At 27.5% G+C, this 26,838-nt stretch overlaps 16 protein-coding genes across 16 annotated transcripts; 7 read left to right on the top strand and 9 right to left on the bottom strand.

The window, feature by feature from the left end:
- Positions 1–79: 79 nt before the first annotated feature.
- T552_01234 (hypothetical protein) lies at positions 80–1,374 on the top strand (the record flags this gene model as incomplete). The annotated part of the gene is made up of 8 exons (XM_018369823.1): positions 80–150; positions 199–226; positions 272–365; positions 413–518; positions 562–575; positions 620–664; positions 693–931; positions 976–1,374. The coding sequence occupies 8 exons, from the start codon at positions 80–82 to the stop codon at positions 1,372–1,374; spliced, it is 996 nt and encodes a 331-aa protein (XP_018226472.1).
- Positions 1,375–1,728: 354 nt separating this feature from the next.
- T552_01233 (hypothetical protein) lies at positions 1,729–2,228 on the bottom strand (the record flags this gene model as incomplete). The annotated part of the gene is made up of 3 exons (XM_018369822.1): positions 2,021–2,228; positions 1,847–1,972; positions 1,729–1,800 (listed from the first exon to the last, which is right to left on the bottom strand). Exons 1-3 carry the CDS (start codon positions 2,180–2,182, stop codon positions 1,729–1,731), a joined length of 360 nt encoding a protein of 119 aa, XP_018226471.1. The 5' UTR covers positions 2,183–2,228.
- Positions 2,229–2,868: 640 nt separating this feature from the next.
- Positions 2,869–4,078, top strand: T552_01232 (hypothetical protein). The gene is made up of 5 exons (XM_018369821.1): positions 2,869–2,934; positions 2,983–3,068; positions 3,118–3,403; positions 3,450–3,839; positions 3,901–4,078. Exons 1-5 carry the CDS (start codon positions 2,911–2,913, stop codon positions 4,030–4,032), a joined length of 918 nt encoding a protein of 305 aa, XP_018226470.1. The 5' UTR covers positions 2,869–2,910; the 3' UTR covers positions 4,033–4,078.
- Positions 4,079–4,133: 55 nt separating this feature from the next.
- Positions 4,134–7,550, bottom strand: T552_01231 (hypothetical protein). The gene is made up of 14 exons (XM_018369820.1): positions 7,498–7,550; positions 7,201–7,454; positions 6,296–7,160; positions 5,757–6,252; positions 5,620–5,711; positions 5,432–5,577; positions 5,301–5,390; positions 5,124–5,245; positions 4,957–5,082; positions 4,785–4,911; positions 4,643–4,741; positions 4,406–4,597; positions 4,282–4,363; positions 4,134–4,239 (listed from the first exon to the last, which is right to left on the bottom strand). Exons 1-14 carry the CDS (start codon positions 7,529–7,531, stop codon positions 4,178–4,180), a joined length of 2,787 nt encoding a protein of 928 aa, XP_018226469.1. The 5' UTR covers positions 7,532–7,550; the 3' UTR covers positions 4,134–4,177.
- Positions 7,551–7,657: 107 nt separating this feature from the next.
- T552_01230 (chaperone DnaJ) lies at positions 7,658–9,292 on the bottom strand. Its single transcript, XM_018369819.1, has 7 exons — positions 9,277–9,292; positions 9,143–9,229; positions 9,010–9,091; positions 8,485–8,951; positions 8,336–8,441; positions 8,084–8,284; positions 7,658–8,031 (listed from the first exon to the last, which is right to left on the bottom strand). Exons 2-7 carry the CDS (start codon positions 9,197–9,199, stop codon positions 7,700–7,702), a joined length of 1,245 nt encoding a protein of 414 aa, XP_018226468.1. The 5' UTR covers positions 9,200–9,229; positions 9,277–9,292; the 3' UTR covers positions 7,658–7,699.
- A 200-nt stretch (positions 9,293–9,492) lies between these two features.
- On the bottom strand, positions 9,493–10,425 carry T552_01229 (hypothetical protein). The gene is made up of 3 exons (XM_018369818.1): positions 10,294–10,425; positions 10,164–10,253; positions 9,493–10,117 (listed from the first exon to the last, which is right to left on the bottom strand). The coding sequence occupies exons 1-3, from the start codon at positions 10,379–10,381 to the stop codon at positions 9,537–9,539; spliced, it is 759 nt and encodes a 252-aa protein (XP_018226467.1). The 5' UTR covers positions 10,382–10,425; the 3' UTR covers positions 9,493–9,536.
- Positions 10,426–10,575: 150 nt separating this feature from the next.
- Positions 10,576–11,812, bottom strand: T552_01228 (hypothetical protein; the record flags this gene model as incomplete). The annotated part of the gene is made up of 5 exons (XM_018369817.1): positions 10,576–10,641; positions 10,684–10,858; positions 10,915–11,151; positions 11,195–11,488; positions 11,535–11,812. The coding sequence occupies 5 exons, from the start codon at positions 11,810–11,812 to the stop codon at positions 10,576–10,578; spliced, it is 1,050 nt and encodes a 349-aa protein (XP_018226466.1).
- Positions 11,813–11,859: 47 nt separating this feature from the next.
- On the top strand, positions 11,860–13,254 carry T552_01227 (uroporphyrinogen decarboxylase). The gene is made up of 6 exons (XM_018369816.1): positions 11,860–11,960; positions 12,009–12,043; positions 12,095–12,119; positions 12,162–12,670; positions 12,718–13,080; positions 13,123–13,254. The coding sequence occupies exons 1-6, from the start codon at positions 11,906–11,908 to the stop codon at positions 13,207–13,209; spliced, it is 1,074 nt and encodes a 357-aa protein (XP_018226465.1). The 5' UTR covers positions 11,860–11,905; the 3' UTR covers positions 13,210–13,254.
- A 31-nt stretch (positions 13,255–13,285) lies between these two features.
- On the top strand, positions 13,286–14,049 carry T552_01226 (3-hydroxyanthranilate 3,4-dioxygenase). The gene is made up of 5 exons (XM_018369815.1): positions 13,286–13,363; positions 13,404–13,530; positions 13,571–13,676; positions 13,719–13,847; positions 13,888–14,049. Exons 1-5 carry the CDS (start codon positions 13,332–13,334, stop codon positions 14,001–14,003), a joined length of 510 nt encoding a protein of 169 aa, XP_018226464.1. The 5' UTR covers positions 13,286–13,331; the 3' UTR covers positions 14,004–14,049.
- An 848-nt stretch (positions 14,050–14,897) lies between these two features.
- Positions 14,898–18,825, bottom strand: T552_01225 (hypothetical protein). Its single transcript, XM_018369814.1, has 6 exons — positions 18,081–18,825; positions 17,605–18,034; positions 15,969–17,558; positions 15,736–15,923; positions 15,452–15,692; positions 14,898–15,408 (listed from the first exon to the last, which is right to left on the bottom strand). The coding sequence occupies exons 1-6, from the start codon at positions 18,777–18,779 to the stop codon at positions 14,939–14,941; spliced, it is 3,618 nt and encodes a 1,205-aa protein (XP_018226463.1). The 5' UTR covers positions 18,780–18,825; the 3' UTR covers positions 14,898–14,938.
- A 675-nt stretch (positions 18,826–19,500) lies between these two features.
- On the top strand, positions 19,501–20,279 carry T552_01224 (40S ribosomal protein S13). The gene is made up of 6 exons (XM_018369813.1): positions 19,501–19,566; positions 19,610–19,789; positions 19,836–19,868; positions 19,919–19,965; positions 20,013–20,122; positions 20,170–20,279. The coding sequence occupies exons 1-6, from the start codon at positions 19,545–19,547 to the stop codon at positions 20,231–20,233; spliced, it is 456 nt and encodes a 151-aa protein (XP_018226462.1). The 5' UTR covers positions 19,501–19,544; the 3' UTR covers positions 20,234–20,279.
- Positions 20,270–20,841, bottom strand: T552_01223 (hypothetical protein). The gene is made up of 3 exons (XM_018369812.1): positions 20,598–20,841; positions 20,412–20,551; positions 20,270–20,370 (listed from the first exon to the last, which is right to left on the bottom strand). The coding sequence occupies exons 1-3, from the start codon at positions 20,793–20,795 to the stop codon at positions 20,313–20,315; spliced, it is 396 nt and encodes a 131-aa protein (XP_018226461.1). The 5' UTR covers positions 20,796–20,841; the 3' UTR covers positions 20,270–20,312.
- Positions 20,842–20,930: 89 nt separating this feature from the next.
- T552_01222 (hypothetical protein) lies at positions 20,931–22,234 on the top strand. The gene is made up of 6 exons (XM_018369811.1): positions 20,931–20,979; positions 21,027–21,137; positions 21,183–21,445; positions 21,491–21,775; positions 21,817–21,865; positions 21,911–22,234. The coding sequence occupies exons 1-6, from the start codon at positions 20,940–20,942 to the stop codon at positions 22,162–22,164; spliced, it is 1,002 nt and encodes a 333-aa protein (XP_018226460.1). The 5' UTR covers positions 20,931–20,939; the 3' UTR covers positions 22,165–22,234.
- A 14-nt stretch (positions 22,235–22,248) lies between these two features.
- T552_01221 (hypothetical protein) lies at positions 22,249–23,491 on the bottom strand. Its single transcript, XM_018369810.1, has 6 exons — positions 23,292–23,491; positions 23,152–23,248; positions 22,812–23,101; positions 22,682–22,772; positions 22,490–22,637; positions 22,249–22,448 (listed from the first exon to the last, which is right to left on the bottom strand). The coding sequence occupies exons 1-6, from the start codon at positions 23,445–23,447 to the stop codon at positions 22,292–22,294; spliced, it is 939 nt and encodes a 312-aa protein (XP_018226459.1). The 5' UTR covers positions 23,448–23,491; the 3' UTR covers positions 22,249–22,291.
- Positions 23,492–23,565: 74 nt separating this feature from the next.
- T552_01220 (hypothetical protein) lies at positions 23,566–24,290 on the top strand. The gene is made up of 4 exons (XM_018369809.1): positions 23,566–23,687; positions 23,738–23,818; positions 23,872–24,048; positions 24,091–24,290. The coding sequence occupies exons 1-4, from the start codon at positions 23,610–23,612 to the stop codon at positions 24,244–24,246; spliced, it is 492 nt and encodes a 163-aa protein (XP_018226458.1). The 5' UTR covers positions 23,566–23,609; the 3' UTR covers positions 24,247–24,290.
- Positions 24,291–24,795: 505 nt separating this feature from the next.
- T552_01219 (hypothetical protein) lies at positions 24,796–26,761 on the bottom strand. The gene is made up of 7 exons (XM_018369808.1): positions 26,703–26,761; positions 26,160–26,648; positions 25,818–26,110; positions 25,478–25,771; positions 25,167–25,431; positions 25,017–25,123; positions 24,796–24,970 (listed from the first exon to the last, which is right to left on the bottom strand). The coding sequence occupies exons 1-7, from the start codon at positions 26,713–26,715 to the stop codon at positions 24,839–24,841; spliced, it is 1,593 nt and encodes a 530-aa protein (XP_018226457.1). The 5' UTR covers positions 26,716–26,761; the 3' UTR covers positions 24,796–24,838.
- Between the last annotated feature and the right edge of the window lie 77 nt (positions 26,762–26,838).

The following is a 26,838-nucleotide window of genomic DNA, read 5'->3' as shown; positions in this document are numbered from 1 at the left end:
TTTTCTGTGCCTGGATTTAAATATTTTTAAGCTGGTCGATCGATAAGACAGATCTATCAACATATGAAAATCCAGATTTATGGCATTTATAAAGGGAATCCATTCATTATCTCCTATAGATAAGTGCTTATCTCTTAAATCTAAGAAAAGGTGTATATTTTCGTTTTTTTGCGAGTAAAAAGTATTAAAATCTCATAGAAATCAAGAAGCATATGATTTATTAAAAGTAAATTGAAAAAATATACCAAGTCAATAAATAAGAGTATTTTAGAAGATAGAATCATTAGTTACGCCTATTATGAGGTCTAGATCATTGAAAGTATCCGTATTGGCTGAGTTTTTCCCGAAAAATAATGCTTTATTGGGTTTATACATGTCTTTAAACGTATTTATCCAATTAAATAATATTTAGGTCTTAATATAAATAGAGGATCCAAGATTTGTATTAGACTAAGAATGCAAAATGATGAGAATACATTTTATTCTTTAGATTATTTAATTGAGATAATGCTACATGAGTATTATATTTATTTTATGAAATTTTTTTAATACTTTTTTTAGATTAACACATAATGGTTAATATAACACATCATAGTTTTTTATGTCTAATTGTTATCAGTTTATTCATCTCATGACGCAAAATTTTATGGAAAGCTTTTTTTTTGTATTTTTAGTTGAATTAATTTATATAGACATGTTAAATGAGTTAAATTCAGAGTTCAATCAATTGCTCTGTTTTGGTAATATCAAGCATGGGCTTTATTCTAAAGATTATGAAGTCAATGGAAATATTTATCGTGATTCTTTACATTATAAAACAAACATTTTAGATCAGAGAAAACGATCAAATACTTTAACCATAGGTTCTGTATCGAGATTGGGAGGAAGTGGAAACGTTGAAAATAAACCATTAAGAGATTTGATACGAGAAGTTGTTGATTTTATTTAAAACATTTTTGTTTAATGATTTAATAGGCAACTGAAAAACGGATTAAAAGTCTGAAATGGTGTATAACTGAATCAAATATTATAATTGAAGATGATGAAATTTATTCTGGATTTAAAAAAGATATATCGTCTTCAGAATTATTGGATCCAGGTCCTGATTTAAATAATTCCCAAATAAAAAATAAAAAAGCATTAACTTCGAAGCCTAAATCTTTTCAAAAAGATATTATACTTGATGATTTATGGTCATGCACATTTTGTACGTTTAAAAATAATGGAAATTATCTACAATGCGAAGCATGTTTATCTGAGCGTTCTTTTAATACATTTGAATCTTTTAATAAGAAATGGGAGTGTACCATATGTTCATATTTTAATGAAAAACAGCAATATTCTTGCGAATTTTGTAATGTTATACGAGCTTAAATTTATAAAAAATATCAAACAAGGAAATGGCTTTATAGATATTTATTGCAAAACATATAGATTAAGGTTAAGAGTTTACATGATTTTGAATGGATTCTACTCTTTTTTTGGTAATAACATGTTTATATGAAGTTTCAAAATAATTATGTCGAAATAAACTAAAAATCCTGGGCTTAAAAACATACATTTAGTGTTAAAAATATCAAGCGATATTTCAATCTCTTACAAACTTTCCAGATAATTAATATATATAAAAGTATTTTATAATCTTTTGATTACTAAATTGTAATATTTTGAATTTTAAAAAATATTAAGAAAAAAATAACCTGAATAATAATATACTTCAATCGAAAATCATTTATTTAAAGATGATACAATCCAATCAAGTCCTTTATATAATCCATTACCTGTCAATCCACAACATCCCTAGTTTGCAATTTTAGACATAAAAATATTAATAAATAAATGTAACCTGAATGTGCCATGATCTATCTTTAAAATTAATAAGACCTAATAAATCAGAAATTTCACTGGGAGTCATAGAATTCTCAATATCTTGTTTATTTGCAAAAACTAATAATAAAGAATCTTTTAAACTCTAAAAAATAATTAATTTTTTCATGAAAAAAAGAATAAAAGTGTTGACAACATCATCACTCATTATCTTTGATAATTCATTTTTAGAAATCCCTATTCTTTCTTTATCTGATGAATCAATAACTAATATAACGGCACTTGTAGATTTATAATATGTACTCCAAGATTGGCGTAGGGATGTTTGACCCCCTAAATCCTGAAAAACACCCATATTTAAAATCTTACAATAAAATTACTTAATAAATAATAAAATACCCATATAATAAATTTAATATTCTATAAAATCAGTCATCTTCACCCAATTAACCTCAAAAAACCTTATACTTTATCTCCTGGTTTTATAAAATTAGATAGACCTGTAGATAGTCTTATTTTTCATATAAATACCTCTACATTGCTTCCAATTGTAGGCTGGATTTGGATAGCTTGGCCCAGAAGCCTATAAAAATTATTCAAAAACCCTTTTTTTCAGGCTAACAAACAGCTGATACAATATTGTAGATTTCCCCTGCATAATGATTCAGTTTCCATGCCTTTTCATGTATTTTTATTTTTTACTGCGTTATCTAACCCAACTATCACTATCTTTCTTTCCTGACCAAATATCAATTTTTCGCCTAAAAAAGAATATATAATCTTGCTTGAGATCCCAAAATACTGTTCCACAAATGTGATATCAAAATACCCATATTTTAACCTTTTTCTTCAATTTTTTTTTTAAAAAATCAATTTTTTTAGAAATATATATAAACTCCTCCAGTTCCTTATTATTTAGTAAATAAGAGGACAGTATTAAGTGTCTTTTGTGCACTTTTCTACTTGTTTTTTTGCCTGTATGTGACTGTTAAAACTGCTCGTAAACACCCTCGCTTTAAATCTAATCGTAGATTTTAACCTCTTAAAAAATATATTAAGATTTTTAGTATATTGAGGGCTCAGATGAAGAGAAATAAGGAGCAAAAGGTAAGTAAATCTTAGGAAATAAGGTGTTTCTGACATAATGAATCTTAGAAACGGTATTTTTGTCGATTGCATGATTTATTCAGTGAATACAAGTCTATTTTTGTGGTGAATATTAATAATGTCGGGTCGCAACAGTAAGTCTTTTTTTTCGGTAAAAAAAAGAAGATATTTTAAGGATTTAAGGATGCACATGGTTAGGAAGGAGCTTAGAGGAAGCGGTGTGATTTTTTGCGGAAAAAATACGATGATTCGGCGAGCTATGCGTGATTTTTTAACTGATCTTCCTTATCTGGAGACATTGCTTCCTGTTGTCTATGGAAACATTGCATTTGTGTTTACGAATGATGATTTGAAGTTGTCTCGGACCAAAATTATGAAAAATGTTGTTTCCGCGCCGGCCAAAGCAGGTATAATTGCACCATGTGATGTTATTGTTCCTGCGGGCAATACAGGTATGGAGCCTGGTAAGGTAAGGTTAATTGTGAAAAAAAAGATGTATTTTTTATTCATTTTAGACATCTTTTTTTCAAGCACTCGGTATACCTACGAAAATTGCACGGGGTACTATTGAGATTATAAGCGATGTTCATCTTATTCACGCTCAAGCAAAAGTGGGTGCTTCTGAAGCTACTTTTCTGAATATGTTAAATATTATGCCTTTTACATATGGGATAACAATTCTTCATGTATATGATCAAGGGATTTTATTTTCACCTTCTATTCTTGATATTACAGAGGAAGCTTTTATTGGATATCTCAAATCCGCTATTCAGAATGTAGCAAGCATATCATTAGCTTTGAATTATATGACAATTGTTTCAGCATTGCATAGTTTGGTTAATAGTTATAAAAATCTTCAAGCACTCTCTATTGCTTCAGATTATATATTTGAAGGAACTGAAAAGGTACATTGATTTTTTTTTCATAAAAAAAATTTATTAATGAAATACTTACATATTTACATAGATTAAAAATATTCTTGAAAACCCAGATGCTTATGTTGTTGCATCTGCACCTGTTGTTGAATGTGAAGCTCCTCCCGAAGAAGAATCAGTAGAAGAGGAAGATGAGGATATGGGACTTAGTCTTTTTGATTAAAGAAATAAAATTACATACATTTTTGAAAAATAATCATCAAGTTACGTTTTTCAATTTAATATTAACTAATTTTATGTTTACAATATTTTGTAATTATATTTGTAGCTTGAATGATTTAAGTATCAGGGTAATATTATATATATATTTATGTTTCGTTTAGTTTTTTAAGAGTTTCTTTTGCCACTTGTATTGCTTTTTCTGGTAGCCCTGTTTATTAGAAAGAAGCATTCGGTAAATTTAGTTATTTACCTGCCATCATTGCAACTTTAAGTCCATGAGAATTATCATTAACACCTTCGGCTATTTTATAAAGAAAACGAAATGTTCCATCCTTTAATCTTTAGGTTTATTTTTTATATAAGAATAAACTTACACCCTCTTCTAAAATTTTTGTACAGTACATAGATACACTGTCAAACAAGGAAATCATATTTACTAATTCATGAAAATGTGATGCAAATAATACTCTGGATTTATTGATATAATGAAGATGATATAGACATGCATAAGCTATTGCTAATCCATCCTTATATGTTGTTCCTCGACCTATTTCATCCATAATAACCTATGTTTTAATGAGAAGAGAAGAGTAATTATATTTTATTTATACGAGAGATTTTGGTGTTGCCCTCTTTAAAATTCTAGCAGTTTCTAACATTTCTACCATAAAAGTTGATTCATTTTTATAAAGATTATCATTGGATCCAACCTTAAACAATTAATTAAACGCAAATAATAATACCATAATATACTCTGCTAAATATTCGATCCACTATGCCAATTTCAGCATATTTTGCAGGCACGAATGATCCTATCTGTGCAAGAATTGAAATAATAGCATTCTGGCGTAAGTACGTGCTTTTTCCCCCCATATTTGGTCTATAGAAAAACTAAATTATATATAATATTTCATATAAAATATACCCTGTAATAAACCATATACGCTTTTTTTCTCCCAAACAGCAATCATTCGGTACAAAGACAAGTCCTCGATTATACAAGCCAGCTTCTACAATTGGATGACGTCCTGATATTATTTTATGATATGTTCTAAAATCATTAAATCTTTAACAATTTCTCATAAAATATACCCTGTTTTTAATATAGGCCTTACAAGTTTTTGTTCTTGAGCAAGAGTTGCGAACGAAGAAGCAATATCTAATTCATCAAGAACTCTTGCGTTTTTTCGTAATATTGTAAGATTTTTAAGCGTCTATAATTTAGTTTTGATGTTAAAAAATATATATTTATAATAAGTTAAAGCATACTTCTATTCGGAGATTTTCAATAGTATTAGATTCTTCAAGTCTAATCTTTATTTTTGTTTGTTCTATCATATTTCCAAGATTAGTCCATTCCTAAATCAATTAATATAAAATTAAATTTGAAAAATTTATACAGGTATTTGAATTGATTTAGTATTTTTATTAGTACTAAGAATTTTTGCTCCATTAATTTTTGATATGCTTTTTTCTGTATTTTTGTTTCGTAGATGAATGATATGATTTAAAGAATGTGTTGTTTTTAATGTTAGATTAGTTGTACCTTTATTTTTTTAGAAAATATAATTTTAATCAAATTGATTACCTAATAATAATTTTAAAGATTCTTGGAGTTTATCTTTTTGATTATAAAGTGTATTTAATTCTTCATGAAGTTTTTTTAAAGGTAAAGAGGCACTATAATAAGTCAGCATAATATTTATATAGTAAAAAATATTATACTTTTTTTTTATTATCCAAACATCATTATTTTTTAAATCATGATTTGTTTTAAGTTTTGATTCAATTAAATCATTATTAGAAAAATCTTGAGTTTTAGATATTCTTTCAATTTCTATTGTTTTTTCCATAGCATCTACTATTAATTCTTCATTTTCCTTTTGTTTTTGCATAAGACCATCTTCATCTATTGTATTTTGTATTTTTTTGAATAAATCCAGAGGAATAATAATTCTTTTTAGAAGAGAATTAAGAGATTCATTGTCAGATAATTTTTCTAAACACTGATATATTCTATTTGTAATTCCTATTGTTTTTGATAATGCTAATAAATCATCTGCATTTTTACGACCTAAAGAAATCTTTTGTACAACACGTTGAGTGTCATAAATCTTTTTCAATAATTGTATAATTTCAGCTCTAAGATGCGAATTATTATAAAATATTTCCACCAAATTTAATCTTTTGTTTATTAAAGAAATAGAAGTAATAGGAGAGCCTTTGATATTAAAATTGAATCATAAAAAACAAATTATCCTTACAAATCCATTCAGTAAGTAGTCTTGATCCAGAATTGGTAACTGTTCGTTTAATAGCAGATAATAGAGTCCCCGTTTTTCCTCCTTCTCTTAATGATTGTTTTAATTCTAATGCTCGTATAGAATGTATATCCATAAAAATGTTTTCTTCAGAATTTCTTCTTACTGGTGCCTGTAAATCAAAATCTTCTCCTTGTAATTTATCATTTACGTAAGACAAAATCTTGAGTGATGCATGTTCTTCCAAAATTGAAAAATCTGACGTCTCATCATTGTTTTTAATGTTTTCCCATTTTTGAATCATACTATCTGGTATTTCAAATGTTTCATAGGTTACAAAGCATTCTCGTTCTTTTACATACGATGAAATGTATTCCACAAAAATTTCTTTAAATTTTTTATCAACAATTATTTCTTTTGGATTAATTCTTTCCAATTCATCTAAAATATATTCAAATTTAGATGTTTGAGTAAAAAAATCACCCGTCGATAAATCAAACCATGCCAGACCTATTTCTTGAGATTGAATCAAGTCTTTTTCTTCCATTGTATCCTTGTTCATATGTATAGCCAAAAGAAAGTTATTAATATAAAGATTCATAAATTTTTCATCAATTAATGTGCCTGGTGTTACAATTCGTGAAACACGGCGTTCATAAATATTTTTGTATATTGAGCAACGATCTAGACGTCTATATTCTTCGCTAATTGCAACATATTCTCCAATTTCTTCAACTAAACATTTAAGGTATCTATCCAATTGATAAAATGGAAATCCCGCCATAGGAACCGGTCCCGCCTTAGTATCCTTCCGTGCAAGTTTCAGATTAAGTATTGGTGCGTACTTTTCTGCTTGAGAAAAATAAAGCTAATATAAGTTTGACCAAATACATTAAATTATTAAAAACCTCATAAAATCCTCCTACACGTGTCAAAAGTACACAGTTTGTATATTTTTTTTGATTATAAAGTACTTTATCAAGTAATTGTGTATATATTGGACCTGATACATCCATTGTTGGCTCAAATGAAGACCTTTCTTCTGATGATCCTTTCAAATTATCCTTTATCCATATATTTTTATTTAACCCATTTTCATCCACAAGTAAAGGGCGGATCTCATATCTTGATGATGATATAGAGTGTTTATACTGTTTAAATACTGTTTATTTATTAAAAATAGTCTTGATTTAAGTCAAACATACCTGGTATTCTTTTAATCCGTAGTATACGTTGCATAGGAAGGCGGATTGAACAGGCGAAAAAATACTAAGTTAAAAATAATATAGATTTATAAGAATAGATGAATTAATAATTAATTATGAAGAGATTAATTTTTTATAATATATATATATATATTAGAGATGTGTGATTAATAATATAAATTATTAAAAAATTAATGTTAAATTATTGGTGAGCACAGCTAACACCAGGTGGTGCATTATCATCATCACAATCTTCTGCCATGCCATTAGTACCTCGCCCACCTTTGGCAGCACCTTCTGCACGAGCTTCTTGCATGGGATCAACATCATTAATAATTACTTCTTCAGTTATAGCATTACTAGGGATTCTTTGTTCGACTCTAGGAGGGAGAATTCTTTCTAAAATGCTGAAATCGGATGGATCGGTAACAAAGTGAGGCGCAGGAAATTCAACCTCGAATCGAATATATAGATTTCCATGATCATGATGTCTATATGAAGGCATACCTTGACCTTCAACAACTTTTATTTCACCTAATTATTGTAAAAATTTACTCTATTTATTTAATTTAATGTATTATCTTACCTGGTTTAATACATTCTCCTGGAAGAATATTAATTTCAAGATATCGATCATCCAAATGTTGTAAAAAAACTTTTCCGCCAGCAAGAGATGTTATAAGATCAATCTTTAAGACTGTATAAAGATCATCATCTCTTCTTTTAAATGAATGGTGCTCCTTTTGTTCTAGCACAAAAATAACATCTCCAGGAATAATATTCGGACCTTATAAATATTGAGGAAAAAAATCATATTTATAATAATAATAATAATTACCTTGATCCCCTTCTCCACTAAATACAATTTTTTGACCTTCTTTCATTCCTCTATCAATATAAACAGAAAGAACTTTACGTTCACTAGTCGTCTTTTTGCCCTTACACTAAAAAATTAAACAAAATTCCCCACAATTTTTATTCCTATACCTCTTTGCATCTATCTTTATCTCTAATTTGTTCTCCTTCACCATTACATTCCGGACAAATCGTTTGAAAACGTTGAATCATAGGTCCCATTTGACGTGTAACTGTTTTATGCCCTGTACCATTACATGTACCGCATTGCTTAACAGCTCCTTCTCTTCCACCACGCCCATCACATTTTGAACACATAACATTTTTTTGCAATGCAAGTTTAGAAGTTTTTCCTTTATATAAATCTTCAAGTGATACTTTCAATGAATGTACAAGATCTTTGCCTTTTCTAGGCCCCGTATGTCCACGATTAGACCCTCCCCCAAACATACTACCACCAAAGAATTGTGAAAATATATCCTCTGCATTCATACCACTCATTCCACCTGATCCATCTCCTAAAAGTCCTTCTTCTCCATGTCGGTCATAAATTTCCCGTTTCTGAGGATCTGAAAGAACTTCATATGCATGACTTATTTCTATAAGTCATCCAATATCAGATATCTTCTTACTTCCCCCTCATACTCCTATTCCTACCTTTAAATTTATCTCCTGCTGCTGGATTTTTGTCTGGATGATATTTTAAGGCCAATTTCCGATATGCTTTTTTTAAATCGTTCTAGAACAGATTTCATTAGTCCTTTATTCCCTCTTAAATCCTTCTATATACTTCTCCTGCCTGTGGAGTTACCTCCAAAATATCATAGTACTTGGTATCCTTGACCATTTGACCGTTAAAAAATATGTCCTATAATTGCTTAAATATATAAGTATTTCCCTTTGTTTTGACGCTCTTTATAAGACCTTATCTCTATGATATCTTGTTAATAGTAAGATATTGATAATATCGAAGTAAAATTTCTGTATGATAAAAACTGAAAACCCTATAAAAATGAAAAAAAAAGTCAAAAAATATGGTTAAGAATAAATGGAATAAAATATAATGAAATCATAATAATTTAAGAAATAGTGAAAGAATGATTAGTGAATAATGAATTAAAGATATTAGAATAATTAGAAGATTGAATGATTGAATAAATGATTATGATGAATGTTTTATAGATTTAAGATAGTTTTTTATGTGATTTGCCTCTTGAATGGCGTCTTGTTTTTTTGAATAAAGTTGTAGTATGATTTGATAATATATTTGTTGAAAAATTTGAAGAAATTTGTTTTTCTTGAATTAGTTTAATTTTTTTTTTTTTAACACTTAATGGATTTGGTTCTTTAGGACCTTTTCGTTTTTTCTTTGGCAAAGAAGAATCATCGTTATCTAATTTTCTTTTTGTACCAAGGATTTTTTCACTTTCTTCTTTTTTAAGACCAAGTTTATTTTGTTCAAGTGTTTGTTTAGCTTTAATTGTTGAATATGATGATGGTTCAAGAATAACGACTGATCTGTTAATGTAAAAGAGTGGAACACCAGGAATATTTCTTAGTTTTGCTCGAATTTGTATAGATTGTGTTGCAACGATATATCGATGCTTGTTTTTGCCATTGATATTGACAATGCTATAAATACAGTCTTCAGGAAGTAAAGGGTTATCTTTATGATTACATCGTCGCCTTTCATAAGTTTTTGCTATTGAAATAACATTCTGTTGTTTAGTTTCATATAATTTTTGTATACAACATTGAGTAATCACTATTTTTTTTAATTTTTGAATTTTATAAATAAAAACTTAGTTAACTTGGTTTTACTTTTCCTTGAAGGATACGTTCAAGTAATTTTATTAAATCCATTTTGTATTTTACAGAATCTTGTAAATAATCAGCGTCAACTATAAATTTAAAAAAAAATAAATAAAAATAGAGATATACTTAATGTTTGATAAGGTTCTCTAAATCCAAAGTCTATTTTATATATTCTCATCCATTTTTTATATGATTTTAAGCGTTTTTGTCTCATTTAATAATTTTTGAAATTGAAAAATTCGAAGTATAAAAATATGATAATTTAGTAATGCTTTTTTATATATTATGAATAAAATAATTTGAAATATATGTTTTAATTAGTTCCTAGATTTTCGAATTTGTAGAAAATCATAAAGTGGAGAAAATTTATAGTCAACTATGTATTTTAGTTATAACTTATAAAAACAACTATGTATTACCCTCCATGCTTATAGCTTTATCAACTTCTTGTATTATTTTTTCAAAATCTTCATTCTAATACTATGTTAAAAAGAAAGTTTAAATTTATTTTCTTACTTTTGGATATAAATATACAAAAGGAATGTTATAATCAGTAGAATTGTCCAGAGATATCCATAATATGTTGTTTTTATCTAAAGTAATACTTAGAGGGTCTCCGGGAAGCGGTTCTATCATTTTTAAAGTTGGTTTTTCTAATGATAAATCTCCAAATATAAATAATAATTGTATTCTATAATGATAAACATTAAAAATAAGAGATGAAAATAATAAAAAACATTTACCTACTTCTGAATAATAATTGCTATTTCTTTTCTTGCAGGTATTTCTTGAATACCAATTATTGCAATTTTTTCTTTATCTAAAACATATTTTCCTCCATCTTTTTCATAAAAAAGGTTTATTAAATCTATCTTTGATAACAATTCTTGATTTCTCCAGTTCCAAACAAATAAATATGCATCACCTCCTCCAGATATTAAAATATCTGGCTTCCATGATAATATACATAATTTTGAAACAAATCTAATTCCATCAGCTAAAAATATAATTTATTTGGCTTTCAAACTCCTCATGACCCAAACAATATCCTTTAATAACTACACATTTTGGTAGACAGCTTATTTTAATATGTTCATCTCGATCTGATGTAATTAAATAATCACATTCATTTGTCACTATCATATCTGTAATCATAGAAACATGTCCTAATACAAGATTTGCTGGAACTGGTCCTGTATTTTTTTCTACTACTGATTCTTCTTCAAATAAAAATGAATAAACGTCCCCAAATTTGTCTCCAACAAAAATTTTACTTAGCTTTTCAACCACTGCTATTACACATGGACGTTTATTACACCGTCTATCATTTAATATCAATTTTTGCCTATTTTTTAATATATTATTACATTTCATTCTGGACTTTCAATCCTTCTGAAATATTCAGAATTCTTAGTAATTTATCATTCCCTGATACAAAAAGAAGCCCCTTCTCTCTACTAAAATTCATACATTGTATAACATTTATACAACTTTTCTTTAATTGAACATTATTTATCTCTGGTGCCTCCCAGTTTGCCAATTTTTTCCCTGTTTTCGAGTCTAATACATAGACTTTTGCTCCAACTCCTATATATATCTCTTCTTTACTTGTATTTCCTAATATAAGTTGAATAGGATGCCTCATTAATTTTGCTGAGGTTCATATATATACTGCCGAACATACAAAAATCATCAGAAATAACAATGTCATGGTATTTTGTGTATAAATAGCTTTAAGATGTCAGTAGAATTCCCTCCGTTAAGGAATGATCTTGTTCTTAGAGCAGCAAGAGGTTTTATAAGAAAGAACTTTAGAAATAAGTCTAATATGGTTTATTTAGGTGAAAAAGTTGAGCGACCTCCAGTCTGGATTATGGTAATTATTGATGTTTTTTTTGTATTTTAACTGATTTTTATGGCTTAATAGCGCCAGGCAGGCCGTTATTTACCTGGTATGGGCTTTTGAAGCAAGAAAATAGCTTATTTGTGGCTAGAATACCATGAAATTGGAGAAGATATTGATTTTTTTTCTAAGTGCCGTTCTCCAGAGCTTGTTTCAGCTATAACTATTCAACCTATTGATAGATATGATGGGTTAATTGACGCGGCTATTATTTTTAGTGATATTCTTGTAATACCACAAGCTTTGGGCATGATTATTGAGATGATGAATAAGAAAGGCCCGTGTTTTTTGAATCCTCTTGAAACACCAGATGATATTCAAAGATTGAAGTTAAATATTGATGTAAAAGAGGAATTGGGATATGTTATGGAATCAATTACATTTACGAGAAGGAAATTGAATGGGAGGGTTCCACTTTTTGGGTTTGCAGGGGCACCATGGACATTAATGACGTATATGATAGAGGGAGGTGGATCTAAAACATATGAGAAGACAAAAACATGGATTTATAAATATTCAGAAGCTAGTAAAAGATTGCTTGAATGTTTAACAGATATTGTGGTTGAATTTCTTGCACAACAAGTTGTTGCAGGTGCACAGGTAAATAATTTAATATTGTTAGGTTTTATTTTATTGTTTTTTTTAAGATTATTCAAGTTTTTGATTCTCATGCAGGAGAATTATCTCCATATGATTTTAATACATTTTCTTTGCCTTATCTTGGTGATATTGCAAAAAAATTACCTCAGCGTTTAATAGAACTTGGACAATCATTGATTCCTATGGTTGTGTTTGCAAGAGGTGCCTGGTACGCATTAGATTCTCTTTGTAGTCTTGGATATCATTGTGTTAGTTTAGATTGGAGACATGATCCTGAAGAAGCACAAAAAATAAATCAAGGACGATGTACACTTCAGGGTAATTTGGATCCATGTATACTTCTTAGTGATGTTAATACAATTACACAAAGAACAAAAAATATGATTCAAGGTTTTGGGGGTGGAAAACAAGTATATTTTTATTTTATTTTATTTTTTCTTATTTTTTTATAGTATTTGATATGTAATCTTGGTCATGGTGTATTAAAAACAACTCATCCAGATTCTTTGAGGACTTTTCTTGAAGCATGTCATAATTAAGAAAATAATGAGTTGTTTTTTATTTAATATTAAAATTTTAAGATTTTTATTTTTTTATTAAAAAATATTAAATGAAGCTAATTATAATAAAAATATAGGCTTTTCCAAATAAAATCTTAGAAATGCTGTCTGTTCCTATTAATATTAAAACATGGTATTTTATATATGATTTGATACATTTATTAATAATTTAGGCTTGATGCACATGCTGATAAACTTAAGCCACCTATAAGTAATTTTTGTTTATGGAATGAGGGGTTTACAGTGATGGTTGTTGGTGGACCTAACTCTCGTGCAGATTACCATGTTAATGAGACACCGGTATAGGCTTTTTTATTGGAAAAAGTATTAATATTTGAAGGAATATTTTTATCAATATAAAGGCCCAATGACACTTAAAGTTATAGATGAAAAAGGAGAATTTAAAAGTATTTATATTAAGGAGAATGATATGTTCTTGCTTCCTGGTATAATTATTTTAAATAAGAGAAAATTTCTTAAAATATTAGAAAATATTCCTCATTGTCCTATAAGATATGAAAATACAGTTGGTATTGTGATAGAACAGAAAAGGCCTGAGGATTCTATGGATCGTTTAAGATGGTATTGCACAGATTGTAAATCTATTGTTTATGAAGGTATATTTTTAAAGAATTAGATATTAATTGAATATTTTAGAGATTTTCAGATGTACAGATCTTGGAACACAAATTAAAGCTGTAGTCGAGAAGTATGCAAACAATATTGATCTTAGAAAATGTAAATCATGTGGAAAAATTAATGATCCATCTTAATAATACTTTTTTTTGATGTTTAAGAAATGTAAAATGAAGAGTAATATAATATATTATATATATTAAAAAAAAAGTATTTTTATTTTAAAATAACGAGTTAACTATTTTATCTAATATAGAGTTTACAATACTGAGTGAAATAAGCTTATATATTTATAATATTTATTGATTAAGATTATAAAATAGCGAAAAAGTTATTATTTTCGTATTAAACATTGATATTGATAAAATATATTTATATATAGTTTTTGATTTGTTAGATAAAGTTTTAGAAAACTATTGAACTAATAATTTAATGTTAATTGTATAATTTTTTGATGTTATTTGTTAAATTTGTTCGAAATATAATTGAAAAAGTATAGTGTTTATCTTTTTAAAAGAATAAATACAAATATTACTTTTTATTTAAAGGATTGCATATTCCTATATATTTAATATTTAAAAGGTGTTAATTATTAAATATAGAAACTATAATTTTAAGTTTTTATTTTAATTGCAAATGTTATATTGAATTTATTATATAAAAAGCTATAAAATTAATAAATAGACAACCCCAGATAAATTAAATATTTATCTTTAAAAAAAACCAATTAAAGCATTTTCATATCTTTTATAAATACCTTTTAATCTTAATGATTATTTTAATTTTAAAAACTCTTTAAATTATATTTATAAATATAATTTTCTTGATAAAAGTTATTATTTCTTGAATAGATAAATATTTTATCTATAAAGTATTTAAAATTAAAAAATATATTATTAAATTTAATGTATAAAGAATGTACATCTATGTAATATTAATGAATGATATATATTTAGTCATGTTTCATGCTCATAAGTCTGCAATAAATAAAACTAGATTACAAGATTGCAAAAAGTATAAAAGAAAATAATTAATATCAAAATTTTACCGAAACTAAACTCAACAATTAAATTTATAAATTATCCCTATCAGAATCATTAGAAATCCCAGTTAATGGTGTTTTATGTAGTTCTTTTTCTTTGGGAAAATAAGGTGTTTGCAATGATCCCTTTTTCCTTCGATAATTAGTTAAAATTACTTTATATAATGTCATTAGAAATATAATAGATAAGCTAATAGAGAGAGATATTAAAACGACATAACCTTTAGCAAGATATTTGCGAGATAATGAATAAATCTCGTGCTCAAAAAATAAAGAATTTGCTATTCCAGGTTGCCCTGTTAATGTAGATGATATTAAATATGGTGTCCAGGCATTTCCATCATAAAATGCTGCTGTTACAGTTCCAAAAGAAGAAAAAATCAAAGAACCGAGAACCAGAATTGCAATATCTTCTGGAACAACGTTATTTCGACGATGTTTTTGCTTTAATGAAACAATACGCATATGATTTATTATTGAACCTGGCAACAATTCGGAATCTAAACTTTAGATTTTATTTTAATAAAATATAGTTATTTTTACCTAATTGAAGAAGAATTTTTCCATTCCATTTATTAAAATATGCGTCACCATTTCTTTTTCTTCCAGAAAAATATATAGAATTTTTATCATTTTTATTATATATAATTGACGTTGCAGGCCCTGGAAGATGAATTTTTTGAGGTAAAACAGAAGACCATGTTGAAGTATCAAAATTGTATTTTGCCACGTTTAATGAGGTTGAATTTATTTTTATATTTCCACTTATCAAAACTGATTTTTCCTGAATAAAATTAATAAAATATAAATCTAAATTAAAAAAATACATCAAGCCAAGATAAAGCTGTTACTTCCCCTGAAAACCCAAATGAAGAAGATCTTAATTCGTTTGATGATGTTTCAAATATACAAAATCCATTACATGATGACGGCTTTCCTGAATTAAATTTTCCAATAATAATGAGCTCACTTGATCTTGGTCGCATAGAAAGAATATTCACCCCAGTATCATCTCCTTTAATTAATTAATTAATATTACCAATTCTTAAAAATTATATACCAGAAAGTGGAAATAATTGATAACTTCTTTTTTCTTTTAAATTATATGCAACTATTCCATTTATGCTTCTCTCACTCGCTTTATAATATAAACGTCCTCCGACATATAAAACATTATTATGTATGACAAGACTTAATATAATGCTTTGAGGATCCAAGTTTATATCAATGCCTGAAATCTTTGAATTATGTACTACAGCAATGTTTTTTATCAGTTCATTTTCTTCATTTTCAATTGAAAATTGGCCTCCAAGAATTATTAAAGGTTGGGAAAGAAATTTATAAAATACTCCTGTATAAATAGAATTCTTAGAAGATTGATCTATATCACGTTTAGTTATTAAATTGAAAAAAGGTGCAATAGATTTTGAGTAAAATAATGGGGAAAGAGAATGAGCAGATTTTGAAAAGTGTAAAGCAACTGCACCCAATGCTCTTATGGAATGTATTGTTCTAATGTTTCCCGATACCAATGATACATTATTCGAAACCAATATAGAATTTTGTATCTGTCCATCTATAAATAAATCTATATTAGTTTCCCATTTTTTGTTTTCTGGATCCCATAAAGCAAAACCGTTTGCGTCAGATAATTTTTTATTTTGAAATGATAAGATATCTGTGAAATTTCCGGAAAATGCTATATATGTTTTAAAAGTATCATTTACTGAGGCAACATATTTATAAATATTATATACTGGACCATTTAGACCCCACAAGAGTGATGTCCAAGAATCATCTGTAATAGAATATGATACCACATTGTTAATTGCATCTGAAGAAAAATGAAGAATTCTATCAAATCTTCCACCGATATAAATTATATTATTATACAAAAGCATTGTAAAAATTTCTCCATTTAGCCCACCATATCCTAAAGAGCTTACTTTAGGAGTTATTCGTAATATATTGGAAAACGGGTTTTTTTCATTATTAAAAAAGCGTCCAGCTATTATAGTTTGTGACGAATCATGGATAACAGAAGAAATAATTGCATTTTTTGATAACAAAGATCTAGCAATATCTACAACTGATTCTGATTCCGACTGTTTATGTGAGATCGATGAATAATTAGAAGGATTATATTCAAAAAGCCCATTAGAACTGCCAAAAATAGATACTGGAATAAATTTAACAGCTAATGCAACAACATTAATATAATCGCGTTGCCCTTGGATAGGAATTATAACTACATAAGGTCTAAATGTTGGTGTTATTCCAGATATAAAACCCTGATATATATTATCAATTTTTTCATAATTTTGAGTTTGATGAATAATCACTATCCTTGGATTTACATTTTCTTTATAATGAATTTTAACTTGTACTATTCCTCGAAATAAACATGTATTGTCCTGAATACATCCTGGTGTATATAAATGAATATGATAATAGCCAGAATTCTGTAATCGTGGTTCAAATACAACAGACGATCTTTCTAAGGCTGATGTAGAAATATTTGCTGAAAGATAGCTTTGATCATTAATTCTTAATACTTCCCATGGTCCTCCAGTGACATACGAATTTGAACGCACGCTTTCATTAACACATATGGGTTCATTAAAAGTATTTACAGCAAATGTTTGAATATCTAAAGTTATTAATATATTCATATATAAAAAAAGCGTATATAAAACCGCTTAACAGAACTTCAACTTCCTTTAATCCACCACCCTTTCCATACCAATCTATAATTTCAATTCGAAATCCAGACATAGGAATAATATTTACAAAATCGAATTCCTGATATTCTAGAGAAGATTGTTGTAATGGACATAATGCTTCACAAAATGCCCTTTTCTTTGTAACAGGATCAGTATAACTTAAATTCATAATTCCATGAAATGGAAAGGAAATAACTCTAAAAATTTTTGTTGCATAATTTTGTACATCTGAATTTTTAAAACGAATTTTTTGAGGTCTAATAATATATCGAAAAAGTGCAAACCATTTGCCAATTTCTGATTCTTCTAAAATCCAAGAAGTATTATTTTTATGAGTATTCGAACATATAATATTTCTTGGGTTAGCATATTTCTCATTTGAAGTAGAATGTTCAGATAAAATCTAGATAAATAAGATAGAATATATAAAATTTTAAATAATTAGTTACCGTTGCTGTATGAAGATTTAATACTTGTTTATCATGATTAGTAAAAACAAAAGGTGTTCCTCCCGAACAAGAAAATGCATCTTGGAATTGACCACCAAACAAAATATTTCCATTATCCATTTGAGATATAGTATTAACAAATCCATTGAACCCTCTAAAAGGAAGTTCTATCCACTCATTTTTTGATAAATCCCATATAATCGCATTTAATGAATTATTATATCGAAAACTTCCACCAACATATAAATGTCTATTTTTCTCATGATAATATACTGATCTTATATAACCATTTAAAATCCCCTCTTTCAATGTAACAAATTTCGACCCAATTAAATCATAAAAAACAATACTATTAGTATTTACATCTCCTATACGAGAAAAGTGTCCTGCAATAACTGCATATATATTTTCTCCATCTTTTATTATAGACATGACATTAATAAACCCATCTACCGCACCAAGAGAAATATACGTTTTATTTGGAACTTGCATAAAAAGTTCATTTTTATATCTATTCGATTCTTCATGAATTCTTCCCCTCTCATTATATGCATATAAACTAATTCCTGCAAAATCTCCTATAATTACTGTTTGTCCATGTTTCGAAACATCTATATCCGGTATTATAATATTAGTTGTACTAATAGCCTGATTTACAAAAAAAACAAGCAAAATTATTTTCAATGCCAATCTAAGCATTTATAGATTCTAATGTTCTATTTTATTTAATTTAAAATCCCAATTCTTTTTTTCTGATCCAGCAGGTTTGTTTTCTTTCCAAAATTCCGTCTTATTTCATCAAAAATAATCCAAAAAAATCCGTTCTTTTTCACATAAAATCCCCTAAACTTAACCAATTCAATTTCTAAAACTCATAACTTTTCTTATATCGCTTCTCCTCCTAATAATTCTACTTCTTTTCAAGCATAATCTCTTATAAAGCTTAATATCGTTTAAACGTTAAAATCTAACATCAAATGTTTTTATAAAAATAAATCAAAAAAAAAAAAAACAAAATATCTATAAATAATAAAAACACTCTATTTTTTCCAAAATAATACTAATTTTTTATTAAACTTTCTATTCATTACAAGTTGTTTGTATTTTTTTTTCTTAAAAATTTAAAAATATAAACATAAACTTTAAAAATATTATTTTTTAAAAATAAGACATGTTCTATTATTTTCTAGTTTTCTAATATAGTTTAATATATAAATATGTTTAAACTTCTTATTAAACTCAAGAACCAGAGATAAACTGTGTATCGGGCCTGACGGAGATCGTACTTGATCTTAAGAAATTTCTTGGTAAAAAAAAGGCATAAAAAGGCATAAAAAGACGTAAAAAGGCGTAAAAAGACTCTTAATAAGAGATATAAAGGGTCTTTTTTTGGAGAAATAAAGAAATTAATTAATATATATATACGAGTTCTTTTTTTTTTGAAAAAAAACAGAATAATTCAAGATGGGTCGTATGCATGCTCCAGGTATAGATTTTTATGAAAAAAAGAAGGTATTAAAAGGAAATAGGAAAGGGTATTTCAAGCTCTGCATTGCCATATTCTCGTGCACCTCCTTCATGGTGTAAAGTAGAGTCAGAGGAGGTTTGTGAATTAATTTTTAAATATGCGAAAAAAGGGCTTTCTCCCAGTCAAATTGGGGTTGTTTTGCGTGATAGTCATGGGATTCCTCAAATAAGGTTTATTACGGGTTAGGAGAGATTTATAGATGTGTAAAAAATGTTAAATATATTTAGGTAATAAAATTCTAAGGATTCTTAAATCCAATGGTTTGAATTTTCATATAATATATGTTTAAAAGAATATTAATAAGAAAAAGGATTAGCGCCTCAAATACCTGAAGATTTATATCATTTGATAAAGAAGGTATATTATTGTATTTTAAATAGGTTATTTATTTAAAATATAAATAGGCAGTGACTGTTCGAAAACATCTCGAACGTAATCGAAAAGACAAGGATTCTAAATTTCGTTTAATTCTTATTGAAAGCAGAATTCATCGCTTAGCACGTTACTATAAAAGGTTTTTTTTTTCTCCTAGAAATTTCGTTTTATCTCATTTATTTATAGAGTAGGTTCTCTTCCTCCTGTATGGAAATATGAAAGTGCAACTGCATCTACTTTAATTGCATAAAGATATATTTACATGCAATAAAATGTATTGTAGTTAATATTGGTATAATATTTACATAATTCATTTTTTTTAAAAACTTTTATTTTTTACTTTTACTAATTAAATATTCGCCAAGCACTTGCAATGGATTGGGTGGTCTATTTTCATTAATATAACTCTTCTCATTCATTATATTTACCTTTCTCTTGCAATTATTTTCATACCTTCTAAAAGCACCGGTGTTATGTTTTCATTTAAATAAACTCGTGTAGGAACAGTAGAAATAACATTGTTTTGTGATAATGTATTTGTCGCTATTGTTTCTCTCAATGGCAATGCCTAGATTAGCATTAATTTTATTTATTTTCATACATTATTTTATCACATTTGTATCCATAGATTCCGGTAATGAAACATTTGGTATCACTGTTGAATGAGAAGATAATTGTGTTATAGAGTTTTCTTGTGATAAAATAGGTGTTTCTAATTTAGGTAATGTCGTTTCTATATTCTTTTCTATATTTTCTTCACTTTTCTTGCAATTTTCCATATCTTGTGTTTCTTTTAAAGACGATAAATCCATATTTAAAATATACTTGTTTTTTTATTTCCTACTTAAAAAATACTTTATCATACTTAAAAACAGCTTAGAATTTAACACTTTTTTTAAAAATTTATTTTATTTTAATTAAAAATTTAATTAAAAACCCTATTAGAGTTGTCTAAAATGTCTGTTTGGAAAAAAATAAAAATTAAGCTTGATGAATGTAAAATATGTTATTTATGATATTATAAATAACTTATTGGGGCATAGTATGCTTAGAAAGTACATTAAAAGGAGGGCAGAGTTTTCGCTGGAAGCAATCGGGCGATAATGAATGGTCATGTGCGTTAAATAATAAATTGATAACATTAAAACAAGATTGTAAAAAAATACATGAAAAGAGGAGTTTTTATAACAAATAGATAGGTTCATATGTGTATTATCGAGTGTATAAATTGGAGGAGGAATTGGAAGAAAATGAAGAAAATAATAGGGAATTTCTTATTGACTATTTTAATCTTTCAATTTGTCTATCAGATTTATACAAAGAATGGAGTTTTAGAGATGAGAATTTTAGAAAACAAGGAGAAAGATTTAAGGGTATTAGGATTATGAGACAAGATCCGTGGGAAAATTTGATATGTTTTATATGTTCAAGTAATAATAATATTAATCGAATATCAAGTATGGTAAGAGGGTCAATTACTGCAGGATAGATGTATTTATGATATAAGATTGAAAAGCTTTGTCATAAATATGGAACGTTTGTTGGAAGAATAGGAAAAAATGATTATTATGATTTTCCAGCACCATCTAAACTCTCAAAACCATCAGTTGAGTTAGAATTGAGGGAATTGGGTTTTGGATATCGAGCAAAATTTATACAAAAGACAGCATGGATTATTGAAAATGAAAGGCCTAAGAAATGGCTTGAAAGTCTTAGAAATAAGTCATATTATGAGGCTAAAAACAGTCTTTGTGAATTAATGGGAGTAGGATATAAAGTTGCGGATTGTGTGGTAGATATATATGATTATTTTGATGTATTTGATAAAATTAGTGCCTAATGTCTCTTGATCAACCATCAGCAGTTCCTATAGATACACATGGTATAGATAATTAAATGTTTCATTTCTTAAATTTAAGGGTTATAGTATGGCAAATTGCTCAAAGAGATTATAAATTTAATACAAAAAAATATAAAACGATTAATAAAACACTTTATGAAACAATTGGGGATTATTATAGAAATTTATGGGGAGAATATGCGGGCTGGGCACAAGGTGTATTATTTACTTCTGATCTTTCAATTTTTAAAAATAGGGCTAAAATAGAAAAAAATTTACCAAAACTTATAGATCAGGAAAAAACAAATTATGATAAGATATCCAAAAACAATAAATTATAAAATATACCTATAAATTAATTTATATATCAAAATATTAAAAACTATATAAAATCTAATATAAAAAATCAAATGAAAAAGACTCAATTGCTAATATATTTCATGTTATATAAGGTATCATATAAATATACTACAATTTATCTATTTCTGTTCCAGCAGAATTGTCCCAAGAATGTCTTATTAATAATTCATAAAGTTCAGCAGGTATTTTTTTTATAAGACTTACAGCAATTCCTATTACTATTTTAGCAGGTAAGTGAGGAAACTTTCTCAAAAGTTTTATTGGACTATTTATTTAAAAATATATCAAAAATTTAATATATGTTACCTAGGATGATGTAAAATATCATCACGTATAATTAAAAGTTGTGCGACAACACATAAAATATTTAAATATACACCATAAGCTAATAAAAAATCCCAAAGTATTAAAACTTCTGAAAGAGGTGGAGTACAAGCAGAAAAAGTTAATATTGCTGTATATTTATCAGTTGTATAATAAAACAATTATAATTATTACATGGAAATGCATAAACTTTCGACTGTAAATTTTTTGATTGTAGATATGTATATAGTTTAATATCAATAATTTCTAAACATTTATCAAAAAGCTAATCATATTAGATTAAAAAAAAAGAAAATCACTATACTTTAATGCCACGATGCACTCCTTCCAATGTTGAAACAACATATAAAGGACATTGTATTGAAATAAATGCCGTAAATAGAGAAAACGCTTCTGTTTCTGATTTACATGTATAAAGAAATGGTGCTGCTAAAACATTCATTCCTTGTATATACGATATCGATGAATTACGACTTTCCATATACCAAACAAATGAATTTAAAAGTCTAATAAGTGATGCTTCTGAAACTTTTCGACGAAAAAGTGGATCTGTTGCTAATGTACGAAATGTATCATTTCGAATCTTATTATACACTAACATCATATATATATATATATATTAAATTAATAATTTATAATATTACCAGATGACGCTCCTTTTCTTATTAATGTTAAATATGAATTAGCTCCCATTGGTTCAACTCCTAAAAATATACACCAGACATACGCTCGTATTGATGACTAATACATAAATAGCACTTCAAAATACATTTTCTTATCATACTGCTCCTTCTTGAGGTGATGGAAGTCCTTCTGAAAGAACCAATCTTCTTAATTGGTTATATGACGCTTCCCACTCTGCTGTAGACCGGTTTTTTGGACGAAATGATTGCATCAAATTTTCAAATGTTTTCTCTGTAATTTTTTGATCTGATTCCATAATAACTATTAAATAATGGCTTAAATATAAAAAAATATAAAGGCTAAATGGCTAAATATATTAATATATTAGAAAAAATCTAAGTATTGTTAGTATTTTGGTCATCGAAAATGCGCGTCACCATAGCAACGAGAACGTCAAAAAAAAATATATAAGTTAATAATGACAGGAATTGAGGAAATAAAGGAGAATGAAGCAGAAAAACCGGCACTTAGCAATGGCTATAACAAGGGAGAATGGGTATTTCCGTTTTTTTTTGAAAAAAAAAGACCATAATTTGATGAAAATAGCCAACAATGGAATATTATGAAGATAAAAAGAAAGAATTACGAGATTTAATTAATAAGAAGCAATCAGTAGATAGAGCTCTTGTAATAGATCATATATATATATATATATGAAGTGTTTTTTGATAATTTTTTAGGCGGCATTAGAAGAGAAAATATATAAACTTGAAGGGGCATATTTAGAAGATACATCACAAGGGGGGAATATTATAAGAGGATTTGAGGGATTTTTAAAGGGATCTAATTATAAAAAACGTACAGATTATACGGATAATGATAGACTTTTTTCATTTTCATCAGGAACTTTTTTAAAAGTGTTTTATAAATATTTTAAAAAAATTATTAAATATGTATAGTTTCTTCATAAAAATGATTCAGGAGATGATTCAGATACATCAACGTCACAAAAAAAGAAAAAACGTAGAAAATTGGATGGGGATTCCTCTGGTAGTTCTAAAGACCTTCCATATGTGTCAAAAAGAGTTAGAATATCATTTCGTACAGATGACTAATAATAATAATGAATTTCATGAAAAGAATGTAAATATGGGATTATGTTGCAATGTATTTTAAATAATATTAAAAAAAAATTTTTTGAAGGAAAGGATTTATTAAAATATGTATTTATATAAAATCAAAATGCAGGGTTTTTTTGGAAAAGTTGTAAAAATAATACAAAATATTAATATAATTATTTTACATTAAAAAAAGTGCCTTAATTTTTTAATTTTTTTTATAAATATTTTTTTTATAATTTTGCTTTTGATTTAATAAAACCTTTATTAATACATTTAATTGTGGTTGCATTAAATTCATAGCACAATGAAAATAGTTATATTTTTTGTTTTTTTTTAAATTATTTAAAAAAAATATTTAAATTACTTTTATACTTTAATATTTTTGAAAAAAAAATAAATTTATAATTAAACATTTATTATTATTAATATTAAATATGCTAAGCTTCAGCATAACTTAATATTAAAATATTGCAAATAATTATAGTACAATGAATTAGATTATAAAAGGTAGTTGCATAGAGAAAATAATAGAAACAAAAATATATTAACAGTTTTTAATTATTACGTTCAATGACATTTATTATATCTACCACGCTCCTACTTCGTAATTTTCTTCTGGATAAAAACTTGTTAAAACGGTGCGATCAGAAAATTTCCGGCCAGCTAGATCTTTCATTGCTTTCAAACACGATGCTTCTGTTTCAAACCGTACGTATACCTAAAAGTAATTAATAAATTACTTTTTTAATAATTAAAAATATAACCTTTCCTACACCAAAGTTTGAGCGACTGCCACCAATACCTCTAGGAATCTTCAAATCTAATACTTTACCATATTTAGAGCATTCTTCTCTAATATCTTCAGAAATTTCTAATATTTTTAAATAAAATATAAATAATGTTGAATAACTAACCTTCATATTCATCATCATCTTGAAGTTCTTCAGGAGTGACCATATTAAACATTTGCAATATTCGTGTTGGTCGAAAGTGACCTTCTTCTTCTGCTAACATAGTAATACTAGAAATACCACCACCTGATGTAGAAATAGATTTTTGTCTACTTCCAATACTTGCACGTTTTACGACCAAAGTTTTATCGCCTAATTCCATGCCATTAAGACCTTCACATGCAATATCTGTTACATTAGGATCTACATATTCACAAAACGCAAAACCCTGTTTATATCAATTATAAAACATAACTTTACTTTTATAAAATAACCTTTGATTCATTGGTTACTGCATCTTTAACTAAATTGAATGCTTTTAACTCTCCAAAAGACTTAAGAAGCTCAATAACTTGCTCCTCATCAAGATAAGCAGGAAGTCCCCCGATATGAATTTTATTAGGCGTATCTATAAAGTTTGTAGAAATCACTCCCGGAACGTATGAACCGTCATCTGATGGCATTTGAGGAATAATATAATCCATTGGACGTCTAATTTTTAATGAACTATCCATATATGAAATTCCATCGAACCCAATAGCAACAGTTGCATCTTCAGGTTGTCGAAACTGAAACATAAATCAATACAAATATCAATAAATATGAAAATAATACCTCGAGAAAAGCATATGCCTTTTCATGATTTACTTGAACACTTATAACAGGATTATCACCTGATGTTGTAACATTAAGAGAGCTCATCGTATCATTAAAAAAATTCACAAGATGTTCTTCATCAATAGGCTGAGGAATATTTCCAACATATATTCTTCGTGATTGTCTAGATTGCAATGGTTGCAATGCAAGTGGTGTAGGAATATTCATAGCTGCTGGCCCTTTATTTGCTGTAGAAAGCTTAGATAAATCCATCATCGATTGTCTAGGTGCACCAGGTAATGGAAACAACCCTAATTATCTTAATATAAAATAAAAAAACCCTTCCAATCATATTTTTACCTGACATCTTTGCTTGCTCCGCCGTAATTGCTTCATATCCCGTAGGCTTTACATCCCACATACTCATTCGACGTCGACGCTCATTAATAGGCACAATATCCGTTAGATCTGGCGTAGGTTCTCGTCTACGATATCGTGGACTACGACTTCGTCTATGCCATTCTTCTCTTCCTCCCCGTCTATCACGAATCATTCGATCTATTCCCTCATCTCTTTCTGAACGTCCTGCACCACTAGAATGTCCTCCATCATGATTCCTCCCATTTTGTGTATATTCTTCATCACGGCGTCGTCGTCGCCGTTCATCTTCTCGACTTCGTCGATGACTACGTTCCCGGTCACATTCTCCCTCTCTTTCATATCTTGATGATCTCTCAGAGTAATGATGATGTCGTTCTTCTCGTCCTGTTAATTCCTCTCTACGAGATCGTTCACGATCCCCTCTTCTTTCTCGTTCTCCTCGTCTATCTCTACTTGTGCCATTGAGATCTAATTAATACCAATAAAAACCAATTAATCACTTTTATACGCATCAATCCGTACCATTGTGTTTCATTTAGAAAAAAGATAATCTTTTCTAATAATAAATAAATATACAATCAATTTAACACTTCTTAGAAGCAAAAAAAAAGCAATTTTTTCCGCAAAAAAAAGAAAAAAAATAAATCCCTATTAATCA

This window comes from Pneumocystis carinii (genome assembly GCF_001477545.1).
Source record: "Pneumocystis carinii B80 chromosome Unknown supercont1.5, whole genome shotgun sequence".
In the NCBI taxonomy this organism is placed as follows: domain Eukaryota; kingdom Fungi; phylum Ascomycota; class Pneumocystomycetes; order Pneumocystales; family Pneumocystaceae; genus Pneumocystis; species Pneumocystis carinii.
This window is presented reverse-complemented; position numbering and strand designations above follow the sequence as displayed.

What these genes read in the sequence shown, in the direction of transcription:
- T552_01232 (XM_018369821.1), top strand. Translation starts at nt 2,911, where the DNA reads ATGAAGAGAAATAAGGAGCAAAAG. An exon ending in AGAGAAATAAGGAGCAAAAG is followed by an intron (nt 2,935 to 2,982) that starts GTAAGTAAATCT and finishes AATGAATCTTAG; the next exon opens with AAACGGTATTTTTGTCGATT. An exon ending in CAGGTATGGAGCCTGGTAAG is followed by an intron (nt 3,404 to 3,449) that starts GTAAGGTTAATT and finishes TATTCATTTTAG; the next exon opens with ACATCTTTTTTTCAAGCACT.
- T552_01231 (XM_018369820.1), bottom strand. Translation starts at nt 7,531, where the DNA reads ATGCAACGTATACTACGGATTAAAAGAATACCAG. An exon ending in ATCTTTAAAATTATTATTAG is followed by an intron (nt 5,578 to 5,619) that starts GTAATCAATTTG and finishes AAAAAAATAAAG; the next exon opens with GTACAACTAATCTAACATTA. An exon ending in GGGCAACACCAAAATCTCTC is followed by an intron (nt 4,598 to 4,642) that starts GTATAAATAAAA and finishes ATTAAAACATAG; the next exon opens with GTTATTATGGATGAAATAGG.
- T552_01227 (XM_018369816.1), top strand. Translation starts at nt 11,906, where the DNA reads ATGTCAGTAGAATTCCCTCCGTTAAGGAATGATCTTGTTCTTAGAGCA. An exon ending in AAGTTGTTGCAGGTGCACAG is followed by an intron (nt 12,671 to 12,717) that starts GTAAATAATTTA and finishes GTTTTTTTTAAG; the next exon opens with ATTATTCAAGTTTTTGATTC. An exon ending in GTTTTGGGGGTGGAAAACAA is followed by an intron (nt 13,081 to 13,122) that starts GTATATTTTTAT and finishes ATTTTTTTATAG; the next exon opens with TATTTGATATGTAATCTTGG.
- T552_01225 (XM_018369814.1), bottom strand. Translation starts at nt 18,779, where the DNA reads ATGCTTAGATTGGCATTGAAAATAATTTTGCTTGTTTTTTTTGTAAAT. An exon ending in TAAATCTTCATACAGCAACG is followed by an intron (nt 18,035 to 18,080) that starts GTAACTAATTAT and finishes TTATTTATCTAG; the next exon opens with ATTTTATCTGAACATTCTAC. An exon ending in AGTTGAAGTTCTGTTAAGCG is followed by an intron (nt 17,559 to 17,604) that starts GTTTTATATACG and finishes TAATAACTTTAG; the next exon opens with ATATTCAAACATTTGCTGTA.
- T552_01230 (XM_018369819.1), bottom strand. Translation starts at nt 9,199, where the DNA reads ATGGTCAAGGATACCAAGTACTATGATATTTTGGAGGTAACTCCACAG. An exon ending in ATAAAGATAGATGCAAAGAG is followed by an intron (nt 8,442 to 8,484) that starts GTATAGGAATAA and finishes TTAATTTTTTAG; the next exon opens with TGTAAGGGCAAAAAGACGAC. An exon ending in AGGAGAATGTATTAAACCAG is followed by an intron (nt 8,032 to 8,083) that starts GTAAGATAATAC and finishes TACAATAATTAG; the next exon opens with GTGAAATAAAAGTTGTTGAA.
- T552_01220 (XM_018369809.1), top strand. Translation starts at nt 23,610, where the DNA reads ATGACAGGAATTGAGGAAATAAAGGAGAATGAAGCAGAAAAACCGGCA. An exon ending in AATCAGTAGATAGAGCTCTT is followed by an intron (nt 23,819 to 23,871) that starts GTAATAGATCAT and finishes ATAATTTTTTAG; the next exon opens with GCGGCATTAGAAGAGAAAAT. An exon ending in CATCAGGAACTTTTTTAAAA is followed by an intron (nt 24,049 to 24,090) that starts GTGTTTTATAAA and finishes AAATATGTATAG; the next exon opens with TTTCTTCATAAAAATGATTC.
- T552_01224 (XM_018369813.1), top strand. Translation starts at nt 19,545, where the DNA reads ATGGGTCGTATGCATGCTCCAG. An exon ending in TCAAATAAGGTTTATTACGG is followed by an intron (nt 19,790 to 19,835) that starts GTTAGGAGAGAT and finishes AAATATATTTAG; the next exon opens with GTAATAAAATTCTAAGGATT. An exon ending in TTAGCACGTTACTATAAAAG is followed by an intron (nt 20,123 to 20,169) that starts GTTTTTTTTTTC and finishes ATTTATTTATAG; the next exon opens with AGTAGGTTCTCTTCCTCCTG.
- T552_01222 (XM_018369811.1), top strand. Translation starts at nt 20,940, where the DNA reads ATGTCTGTTTGGAAAAAAATAAAAATTAAGCTTGATGAAT. An exon ending in GATAACATTAAAACAAGATT is followed by an intron (nt 21,138 to 21,182) that starts GTAAAAAAATAC and finishes ACAAATAGATAG; the next exon opens with GTTCATATGTGTATTATCGA. An exon ending in ATAAAGTTGCGGATTGTGTG is followed by an intron (nt 21,776 to 21,816) that starts GTAGATATATAT and finishes TGATAAAATTAG; the next exon opens with TGCCTAATGTCTCTTGATCA.
- T552_01226 (XM_018369815.1), top strand. Translation starts at nt 13,332, where the DNA reads ATGCTGTCTGTTCCTATTAATATTAAAACATG. An exon ending in ACCATGTTAATGAGACACCG is followed by an intron (nt 13,531 to 13,570) that starts GTATAGGCTTTT and finishes TAATATTTGAAG; the next exon opens with GAATATTTTTATCAATATAA. An exon ending in TAAATCTATTGTTTATGAAG is followed by an intron (nt 13,848 to 13,887) that starts GTATATTTTTAA and finishes TGAATATTTTAG; the next exon opens with AGATTTTCAGATGTACAGAT.
- T552_01223 (XM_018369812.1), bottom strand. Translation starts at nt 20,795, where the DNA reads ATGGATTTATCGTCTTTAAAAGAAACACAAGATATGGAAAATTGCAAG. An exon ending in CGGAATCTATGGATACAAAT is followed by an intron (nt 20,552 to 20,597) that starts GTGATAAAATAA and finishes ATGCTAATCTAG; the next exon opens with GCATTGCCATTGAGAGAAAC. An exon ending in AAAATAATTGCAAGAGAAAG is followed by an intron (nt 20,371 to 20,411) that starts GTAAATATAATG and finishes TAATGAAAATAG; the next exon opens with ACCACCCAATCCATTGCAAG.
- T552_01219 (XM_018369808.1), bottom strand. An exon ending in CAGTAACCAATGAATCAAAG is followed by an intron (nt 25,432 to 25,477) that starts GTTATTTTATAA and finishes TGATATAAACAG; the next exon opens with GGTTTTGCGTTTTGTGAATA. An exon ending in AGATGATGATGAATATGAAG is followed by an intron (nt 25,124 to 25,166) that starts GTTAGTTATTCA and finishes TAAAAATATTAG; the next exon opens with AAATTTCTGAAGATATTAGA.
- T552_01229 (XM_018369818.1), bottom strand. Translation starts at nt 10,381, where the DNA reads ATGAGACAAAAACGCTTAAAATCATATAAAAAATGGATGAGAATATAT. An exon ending in AGAACCTTATCAAACATTAA is followed by an intron (nt 10,254 to 10,293) that starts GTATATCTCTAT and finishes TTAAATTTATAG; the next exon opens with TTGACGCTGATTATTTACAA. An exon ending in TCAAGGAAAAGTAAAACCAA is followed by an intron (nt 10,118 to 10,163) that starts GTTAACTAAGTT and finishes TAAAAAAAATAG; the next exon opens with TGATTACTCAATGTTGTATA.
- T552_01221 (XM_018369810.1), bottom strand. Translation starts at nt 23,447, where the DNA reads ATGGAATCAGATCAAAAAATTACAGAGAAAACATTTGAAAATTTGATG. An exon ending in GAGTGCATCGTGGCATTAAA is followed by an intron (nt 22,773 to 22,811) that starts GTATAGTGATTT and finishes TAATATGATTAG; the next exon opens with CTTTTTGATAAATGTTTAGA. An exon ending in GAAAGTTTATGCATTTCCAT is followed by an intron (nt 22,638 to 22,681) that starts GTAATAATTATA and finishes ATAAATATACAG; the next exon opens with CAATATTAACTTTTTCTGCT.